Below are 10,231 nucleotides of genomic sequence, written 5' to 3' on the forward strand. Positions count from 1 at the left end.
CTTATGAGTGGCGGTCGGGGACGAGCGATGGTCTTTTCCTACCAATCTATCCCCCTAGGAGCATGCGCGTAGTACTTTGTTTTGATAACTAATAGATTTTTGCAATAAGTATGTGAGTTCTTTATGACTAATGTTGAGTCCATGGATTATACGCACTCTCACCCTTCCACCATTGCTAGCCTCCCTAGCACCGCGCAACTTTCGCCGGTACCATAAACCCACCATATACCTTCCTCAAAACAGCCACCATACCTACCTATTATGGCATTTCCATAGCCATTCCGAGATATATTGCCATGCAACTTTCCACCGTTCCGTTTATTATGACACGCTTCATCATTGCCATATTGCTCTGCATGATCATGTAGTTGACATCGTATTTGTGGCAAAGCCACCGTTCATAATTCTTTCATACATGTCACTCTTGATTCATTGCATATCCCGGTACACCGCCAGAGGCATTCACATAGAGTCATATTTTGTTCTAAGTATCGAGTTGTAATTCTTGAGTTGTAAGTAAATAAAAGTGTGATGATCATCATTATTAGATCATTGTCCCAGTGAGGAAAGGATGATGGAGACTATGATTCCCCCACAAGTCGGGATGAGATTCCGGACGAGAAAAAGAGGCCATAAAAAAGAGAGAAATGCCCAAATAAAAAAATGAGAGAAAAGAGAGAAGGGCAATGCTACTATCCTTTTTCCACACTTGTGCTTCAAAGTAGCACCATGATCTTCATGATAGAGAGTCTCCTATTTTGTCACTTTCATATACTAGTGGGAATTTTTCATTAGAGAACTGGGCTTGTATATTCCAATGATGGGCTCCCTCAAAATGGCCTAGGTCTTCGTGAGCAAGCGAGTTGGATGCACACCCTCTTAGTTTCTTTTATTGAGCTTTCATACACTTATAGCTCCAGTGCATCCGTTGCATGGCAATCCCTACTCACTCACATTGATATCTATTGATGGGCATCTCCATAGCCCGTTGATACACCTAGTTGATGTGAGACTATCTTCACCTTTTTTTCATCTGCACAACCACCATCCTATTCCACCTATAGTGCTATGTCCATGGCTCACGCTCATGCATTGCGTGAAGATTGAAAAAGTTTGAGAATATCAAAAGTATGAAACAATTTCTTGGCTTTTCATCGGGGTTGTGCATAATTTAAATATTTTGTGTGATGAAGATAGAGCATAGCTAGACTATATGATTTTGTAGGGATAACTTTCTTTGGCCATGTTATTTTGAGAAGACATGATTGCTTGGTTAGTATGCTTGAAGTATTATTGTTTTTATGTCAATATTAAAATTCTGTCTTGAATCTTTCGGATCTGAACATTCATGCCACAATAAAGAAAATTACGTTGATAATTATATTAGGAAGCATTCCACATCAAAAAATTTGTTTTTATCATTTACCTACTTGAGGACGAGCAGTAATTAAGCTTGGGGATGTTGATACATCTCCAATGTATCTATAATTTTTGATTGTTCCATGCTATTATATTATCTCTTTTTGATGTTTAATGGGCTTTAATATGCACTTTTATATTATTTTTGGGACTAACCTATTAACCCGGGATGATTAAGATTGTCTATGAATAATATTTGATTCTTCTCTGAATTCTTATATGCATGATTTGCTATCTTTGCAAGTCTCTTTGAAATATCAGTTTGGTTTGGCCTACTAGATTGATCTTTCTTGCGGAGAAGTGCTTAGCTTTCGGTTCAATCTTGCGGTGTCCTTTTCCAGTGACAGTAGGGGCAGCAAGGCATGTATTATATTGTTGCCATTGAGGATAAAAAGATGAGGTTTATATCATATTGCTTGAGTTTATCCCTCTACATCATGTCATCTTGCCTAATGCGTTACTCTGTTCTTATGAACTTAATACTCTAGATGCATGCTAGATAGCGGTTGATGTGTGGAGTAATAATAGTAGATGCAGAATGGTTTTGGTCTACTTGACACGGACGTGATGCCTATGTTCATGATCATGCCTAGATATCATCATAACTATGCGCTTTTCTATCAATTGCTCGACAGTAATTTGTTCACCCACCGTAATATATGCTATCTTGATAGAAGCCACTAGTGAAATCTATGGCCCCCGGGTCTACTTCACATCATATAAGTTTCCGATCTAGAATTGTAGTTTACTATTTATTTTGCAATCTTTACTTTTCAATCTATACAACAAAAATACCAAAAATATTTATCTTATTATCTTCATCAGATCTTACTTTCGTAAGTGACCGTGAAGGGATTGACAACCCCTTTATCGCATTGGTTGCGAGATTCTTGTTTGTTTGTGCAGGTACTAGGCGACTTGCGTGTAGTCTTCTACTGGATTGATACATTGGTTCTCAAAAACTGAGAAAAATACTTACGCTACTTTGCTGCATCACCCTTTCCCTCTTCAAGGGAAAACCAATGCATGCTCAAGAGGTAGCATTCTCCGATGAAAGTTGTCTTCTTGGGGTCCGTCGGGTGAACTTGAAATTTAACTATTTCTTCCAATGGTTTAAAGGAGGTGGATTTGGGCCGTTTATCAAGGATTGTGTCGTCCCTATCCACCATGGAGCAAATTTGTCTCCTCGGTCACGGGAATCCTCCAGTTTTATTCGGGTTTTTTCTCAAACTGGTTTTTTCCCGGTTCACTGGTCACTTCCGAGACAGTTTTATTCATTATTTTTTCTTTCTATTTTTATTGCATACTTTTTTTAATTCGTGTTTTTTTTCAAAATAGATGATTTTCCTTTTAAAAAAGTAGACGACCATTTTTTCTAAATCAACGATCTTTTTTCAAATGTGATGATTTTTTTTAAATTCGATGATTTCAAATTTGATGGACTTTTTTAAAATTGGAAAACTTTATTTTTCAAATTCAATAAATTTTGTCTAAATTTGATGAACTTTTATAAATTTTGATGAACTTTTTTCAAATTTGTGAACATTTTTTAAATTCGATAATTTTTTCGTATTTGTGAATTTTTTTCAAATTTCATCGAAGGAAAAAAAGTTCATGCAAAAATGAAAAAAAGTCATCGATTTGAAAAGAGTTCATGAACTGAAAAGAAAATCAAACAAGGAAGAAGAAAAAAGAGAAAAAAAAGGAAAAATAAAACAATATATAAAAAGAAAATATGTAGCTTGTCAGACCTTCCTAAGTGGCCGATTGGTTAGTGCAATGGTTGACAAAACATGAGGACACTAGTTCAATTCACACTGCACGCATAATTTTCTCTCTCTTATGTTTCCTCTTCCTATTGGAAGCGCCCCGGGCCTATCCGGCCCAATCAATACTATTTTTTCTTTTTGTTTCCTTTTTCGAGATTTTGGTTTTCCTTGATATTATTTTTTATCTTATTTTCATTTTCCTTTCCTTTTCCAACAGTTGTTCTGAATTTTTTTAAAATTTTCATATTTCCTAAAATTTGTTCAATTTTTCAAAAAATGTTTCTGTTTTGTTTTTTGTTAGAAACTCCAAAATTTGAATTTTATAAAATGTTCGAAAATTATAAAATGACTTTAAAAAATTGCTCAATTCTTTTCGAAAAATGTTCAAAAATTCAAAGAAATATATAATTTTAAATTACAAGAATGTTCGGAAATTCAATGAAATTTAGAATCCGAAATTTTAAAAATAATCACAAAATTTCACAAATTTTTCCTTCTAGAAATTTGAAAAATTGTTCCCCTTTTAATAATTTGCTCACAAATTCAGAAAATGTTAATGTTTTGCAAAATTTGTTTGAAAATTCCAAAAAAATGGGGAGTTTCATGAAATGTTGATGTTTAAAAAAATCATAATTTCAAAAATGTTAATGTTTTAAATCATGTTCCTATTTCTCAAAAAACATTCACGTTTTCATAAAATTGCTCATAATTTAGTAAAATATTCGCGTTTTCCATTTGTTCCTGTTTTTCCTAATTTTTTTGAGATTCCCAAAAAATGTTTGCGTATTCATAAAATTTAAAATTTATTTAGAGTTTCAAAAAAAATATTTTAAAGGATCCAGCACTGGTTGCTATAATTTTGCGCGGCTCATTAATGACTTGGGCTGGTTGGCTCCACTAAAATTGTACCCCCTTTAACGTTTGTGAGGTCTAGGGTTCGATTCTCAGGCACTTCTCTTTTTCGGCATTTAACTTCACACCAACAAAGGCGTGCTTGCGCAGTGCAACCAGTGGACCGGCCCACTCGAGAGGCGCCCCTTTGGGTATGGGCGGTACATACACAAGGCGCTTTTGACATGGATGACGTATTTTTAGAAATACCATCCTATCCATTATACGAATATGAGAGATCTTATATATTGATGTGTTAAGTGGTTGTAGCGAAGCAATTCATCGCCGTGAAGGATGAACACCACGACATTCGAGGATGGGTGTGGCTAAGTTTTAATCGACTGAGACTTAACCAAGTCTTCATCAAGTGAGACGGGATATGAAAAAAGAAAAAAAAATCATGTATGAATCTTGATGCAAGATAAAAGAAATATAGCATCGACACATAATGCAAAAGCTGTTGGAGGATGTATCCCCAAGAGAAAAGAAATGTGATACTACTGTATTTCCAGGGATCCAGCTTGGGAATCCGGAGCAGCAGCAAACCCCATGGGTGACACGCCTCTCCGTGCCCATTGCACACACCCCAATGAGCCTCCCACTACACATCATTTTCAGCTAGACTAGTACTAGTGACTAGTCCATCCTCCAACGAAAGGAAAGCAAGCAACGGCGTTTGGTGCGTCGTGTATGCCCGCCCCCGCCAAGAGAGGAAGATAGAGAAACCAAGCCAAACCGTATAGGAGTGCTCGCTGAATTAGATACTCCTTTCTTTCTTGCTGTGTCCGTCACACATTCCTATGCGCACGCTTCCCCACGCACACACGCTCTCTGCGTATAGATGCCGTGCTCACTAGAGCGGCGACGATACGGCATCATAAACACTTTGCCACTTGTGCATGGTCATGGTCAGTCACCACTCCAGCTCCCGTCGCCCGTCGGTACTCCTACCACTACTCCTCCTACTCCTACTCCTAGGCGGGCGAGTATAGCAGTGTGATGTGCCATCCATCCATCCATCCATCGTTGATCGTTGGCTGGGCTGGCATAGTGAGTGAGTGAGTGGGTGGCGGTGGACTGGTGGTGACAGTGAGCTGCAAACCTTGGACATGAATTGAGGGGCACCCATCTTTTCCTGTCCATGACTGTCCGAGTGATGGATGGATGGATGGATTGATTGATTGATCTGTGATGCCTCACTAGCTCAGCTCCCCTCCGCTTTGTGGCAAATCGCATCAGCAACAGGGACCTCCTCTCCTCTCCTCTCCTCTCCTATGGTGTGACTATTTGTTGCGATTTTTCTTCCACCTCCCCCTCTTTCTCTTTCCATATCCTCCTCCTGCTGGTTCCTCCTTCCTTGGTCCTCGTCTCACCAACACACACACAGAGTCAGAGAGAGGGAGAATCAAAGAAGAAGAAGAAGATGGAGAGGAGGAGGAAGGCAATGTGGCTGTACCCGAAGGTGGTCGGCTTCAACCCTCCCGAGAGATGGGGGCACTCCGCCTGCTTCTTCGAGGGAGTCATTTACGTCTTCGGGGTATGTATGTATGTATATAATATATCTCTTGGGTTTGCTAGCTAGTTCGTCAGTTCCATTTTGCTGCTAGAGCTAGACTAGTTTCTCTTGACTGGCCCAGCGTCTTCTTCTTTTCGTCAGATTAGAGATTAGAATAAAAAAAAATAACCATCAAGACACTCTAGGTTGCAGTCTCTTTTTGGGCAGGAAGAAATGCCCTTTTTGGTGTGTTACTTAATACGGAGTAATAATAATCCTGTGGGGTTCTCTTTGTTTTGTCATGTTGCCACTCCCAGTCCCAGTGAAGCACTCTGAAATTTACTTTTCTTTCATCTAAGGGATGCTGCGGCGGCCTGCATTTCAGCGACGTGCTCACCCTCAACCTGGACACAATGGCGTGGAGCTCCCTGGCGACCAAGGGGCAGAGGCCCGGGACACGGGATAGCCACGGCGCCGCGCTCATCGGCCACCGGATGCTCGTCTTCGGCGGCACCAACGGCAACAAGAAGGTGAACGACCTTCACGTGCTGGACCTACGCACCAAGGAGTGGAGCAGGCCTCCCTGCAAGGGGACCCCGCCCTCGCCAAGGGAGAGCCACACCGTCACCACGGCGGCCGGCGGCGACAAGCTGGTGGTCTTCGGCGGGAGCGGGGAAGGGGAGGGGAACTACCTCAACGACGTGCACGTGCTGGACCTGCCCACCATGACGTGGACGTCGCCACGGGTCACCGGCGAGGTCGTCCCCGCGCCCAGGGACAGCCACGGCGCCGTCACGGTCGGCAACAGGCTCTTCGTCTACGGAGGGGACTGCGGAGACCGCTACCTCGGCGAGGTGGACGTGCTCGACATGGACACCATGGCATGGTCAAGGGTAATCGTCATGTCTTTTTTTTATCTCTTTTTTTTCGAAGGAGGATCGCCCCCGGCCTCTGCATCCGACAGATGCATGCGTAGGGTAGATGAATTTATGTTCATTTCGTTGCTTGACAGTTTTCAGTAAAAGGAGCCTCACCTGGTGTCCGGGCAGGTCATGCAGCCCTTGGCATTGGATCTAAGGTCAGCACCATGTACTGAAACGTTACTACTCCGTGAAGAAATAAATCATCCTATTTCGCAAAAAAATAAATCATCCTAAATAAGTACTACTAAAGCTTATCTGTATGTATATATAGATCTATGTAATTGGAGGAGTTGGTGATAAGCAATACTACAGTGATGCATGGATTCTTGATGTGGTTGATCGGTCTTGGACTCAACTTGAGACGTGCGGGCAGCAACCCCAGGGCCGGTTTTCTCATTCAGCAGTCATCATGAATACTGATATTGCAATCTATGGAGGGTAATCTTTCTTGCACAAACAAATAAGTACATTCTACTTGCTTCAGTACCACCAATTTGGCATACCTTGAAATTGCACAGATGCGGTGAAGATGAACGGCCCCTGAATGAGCTACTCGTTCTGCAATTAGGCTCTGGGCATCCAAATGGCCGATACAACATCTCCATGTGCAAGATTTTGAGCAACCACTGGAGTCAGGAGAAGCGCAAGCTGTTGAGAGCACAACACGTGAGTACCTTAACCCTTTTACTCCCTCCATTCCATATTAATTAATTAATTCTCGTTGATTTAGCAGTACAACTTTGTGCTAAATTAGCGACATTTAATATGGTACGGAGGGATTCTTATTAGTATGCAAACACATACTCTATGTGATACACAATATGGTATGGTACTACAGCACAAGGATGCAAGCCCAAGCAACCGGGAACTCGGTCATAAACCTGGAGAAGCAGAAATTGAGCAAATTAGAAACCCTTTCCTCCGTGGTCTAGGTAAGTGAATATCTCATCTTGCCAAAGCAATTCCTATATATTGGTCAAGTCTTGCATTTATTATCGATAATCTGTTGGTTCACATGTTTAGAAAATGGGCATGTGAAAAGAAGAAAAACTGGAGATGCTGGTCCAAATGAGATGGAGTTGGAGCAGGAGGAGCACTCACTATCGCTGTCCCAGCATTCGTCCCCTTCCCAGTCCGAAAAAGATCAGGAGCAGAATGGAGCTCAGATGATTTCAGGCGGGTTAATCTCATCAGCAATGCAACCGTTGGTTCGTCTTAACGCCAACGGTTCTCGAAGGACTAGCGGAGGCATCAAGACTGACCAGTTTGTCCGCGGCATTGCACCGCAGCAACGACACGAAATGCAGTTCCTAACAGCTGAAGCTAAGCAGCAGCACAGGCCATCCGGCCCACCTCTTGTATGCCTCTCTCTCCCTTCCACAACACTAGCTAGTAGTAGTAGCTTATGTGGGCATGTTTCTTGATGGCTATCGTGTCTGGTGGTTTGATCTGCAGATTGGAGCTGAGGTTCATGGGACGGTTGATGGAGCTTTCGACTCGGGGTATCTGGTCACAGCCGTCGTCAGTGGGCAGCTTTTCAGAGGCGTTCTGTTCGCTCCTGTAAGCTTATCCATCCATCTGGAACTAATCACAAATGTAACCTACAAGTTATTGAGGTTGTGGCATTCCATTTTTAATGTCAGGGACCCGGAGTAACAGCGCCAAGACCTGTAATGCAGCATCAGATTCTCAATAGCTCGGCGATTCCTCCCCAGCACCAGCACGCCTTCCCGGTTCACGCCCGACCGCTGCCGCAGGCCACAGGCTTTGTACGGCCTGACTACAGTCACCATGCTCGGCGTGGGTTCCCGGCCAGACTTGTCAAGTCCGAGCCGGAGAGGAGCGGCAGTGACCTTCACCATGTTGTGCTCACGCTCGGAGGCCCAGGAGGGGGCAACTGACCCTATTTCCGGAAACACTTCGAGCTCCTCCTCGCATTCGTCTCTTGAAGTTGCTCTGTAAAATATATATTCTACTAGTTGAGGAAAATAAGCCTTCATGGTTTCAGTATTTCTGCGACTGCGGCTCTAATGCTCTAGCAGAGTCGTCATATGGCCCGGATCACCATAATAATCGACTAATCGTATCAATACGATGATTTTGGCTGAAAACCACACTCTAACAGAGTCGTCGTCCAGCTCTCGGTCTGTATAATTTATGGAGCGTGCGCCATATCCCGCCCGCAACCGCAAACCCTCCATATTTGAATGCTGGGGGAGTGAACTATTCGAGCTAGAGCTGGAGGGAAGTTTCACCTCGGCCTTTCCTCCTGCGTGTAGCCTAGTCAATGGCGTTGTTGTTCGTATGGCTACCACTTTTGCGCTTGTCAATGCAGTAGCTACATATCCCATATCCATCACGAAGAGCGTCAATTAATGGCCACAACGCTTCTCACTCTCATTTCCCACTCGAGCATGCCCATTTGTGGATATTGCTCGCATACAAACACGTCATCGTGCACCCTCGACGCCGGGGATGATACACCGTAGCTCACGCTCACGTCGAAGGAGACCGTCCGGAAGTGTGATATGCGAGCAATCTGGCTGACGCTTTTTATACATCCAAAACCCCACACGCCCGAGAAGACCCCGCCAGGGCGCGCAACGGCTATGGTCTGCCCTACGTCGACCTGATCGCCCCTAGGGCCTCGAGGTCGCCGCACTACAAACGAAGAACGAGAAGAAGAATCAGGGTTAAGAAGAGAAGATAGAAAGTAGATGTTTTTGTCGATTGTATGTTGTTCAATCGGTCGTCACCTCTCATTTGTTTATGTGGCGGCTAGACTTCCTATACAAGAAAAGGACTTCAAATTTCATCCAAATCCTTCCAAAATCAACTGAACTCGTTTTTAGGTAAGTCTAAGACATCAATTCGATTTTTGGATCCTACTGGCCACAAACGACCTTTGATGAAAATGAGCTCAAAAGAAAGTTTAACCGTTTCAAAGAGGCGAAGAACTTTCATGATGAACGTTTTTGATTGAGGTCATATTCAGGGCTGAATCACTCGTGCAAGCAGGCAATCAGTGGTGCTACCCATCAGACATCAGTTATATGGCTGTGTGATGGGACGCGCCACTTTTGGCTCGTGGTAGGGTTGCACTTCAATGGCTTTAACTTTTGCATACAACTTTGGATTAAGACGGTTTTTATATCAAAATCGACCATTTCGACAAGACGAAGACAATTCATATAGAAAGTTTTCTCATATGAGTACGTCTTGGAGGTGTAATTGGCCAAACAGTACTCTGAGTGCCAAAATCTTAGTAGTTCGAGCACATTTTCGGCCCTTTAAATGAGATTGGATGGTGATGACCCAAACATCAAAATTTCTCATTTGACTATACGGAACTTTCACACATTGAGAACTCTTCCATTTGAGACCATCTTAATTAAGTTTGTAACCATGCCAAAATCTGATGTCAACACATGGCCCCCTTGTTTTTGGGCAAAGCTTGTGTGCCGAAAATAATGTGCACGGAGCTTTTTTTAAGGATGATGTGAACACTCGATTGGCAATTTCGTACGTTCTTAGGGCGATAAGTATTTATCGGCCATTACTTGTTTGAACCCTTGATGCAAACTTGGGTGAAACCTTCTCAACTTCATTAAAAATCCGGTGATAAAGTTCCATAGATATGTATCTCAATGCCATCCTCAGGACCATATTGTTCACCCTTTCGCTAGAATTTTGTAGATAATCAAGAATGAACAATCCTTGCTTTCACCTGCATA

General features: G+C 42.7%; 1 protein-coding gene across 1 annotated transcript; it reads left to right on the forward strand.

Moving 5' to 3' along the window:
- The first annotated feature begins 4,990 nt into the window (after nucleotides 1-4,990).
- On the forward strand, nucleotides 4,991-8,602 carry LOC119268033 (kelch domain-containing protein 2-like). The gene is made up of 9 exons (XM_037549524.1): nucleotides 4,991-5,616; nucleotides 5,934-6,467; nucleotides 6,587-6,652; nucleotides 6,769-6,935; nucleotides 7,016-7,163; nucleotides 7,336-7,429; nucleotides 7,521-7,855; nucleotides 7,953-8,057; nucleotides 8,141-8,602. The coding sequence occupies exons 1-9, from the start codon at nucleotides 5,503-5,505 to the stop codon at nucleotides 8,396-8,398; spliced, it is 1,821 nt and encodes a 606-aa protein (XP_037405421.1). The 5' UTR covers nucleotides 4,991-5,502; the 3' UTR covers nucleotides 8,399-8,602.
- Nucleotides 8,603-10,231: the final 1,629 nt, after the last annotated feature.

The sequence above is a fragment of the Triticum dicoccoides genome, chromosome 3A, assembly GCF_002162155.2.
Source record: "Triticum dicoccoides isolate Atlit2015 ecotype Zavitan chromosome 3A, WEW_v2.0, whole genome shotgun sequence".
NCBI lineage: Eukaryota > Viridiplantae > Streptophyta > Magnoliopsida > Poales > Poaceae > Triticum > Triticum dicoccoides.

Excerpts from the sequence above, each read along its gene's own strand:
- LOC119268033 (XM_037549524.1), top strand. The coding sequence starts at position 5,503 with ATGGAGAGGAGGAGGAAGGCAATGTGGCTGTACCCGAAGGTGGTCGGC. Across the intron at positions 5,617-5,933 it reads GAGTCATTTACGTCTTCGGG|GGATGCTGCGGCGGCCTGCA; the intron begins GTATGTATGTAT and ends CTTTCATCTAAG. Across the intron at positions 7,856-7,952 it reads GGCCATCCGGCCCACCTCTT|ATTGGAGCTGAGGTTCATGG; the intron begins GTATGCCTCTCT and ends TTTGATCTGCAG.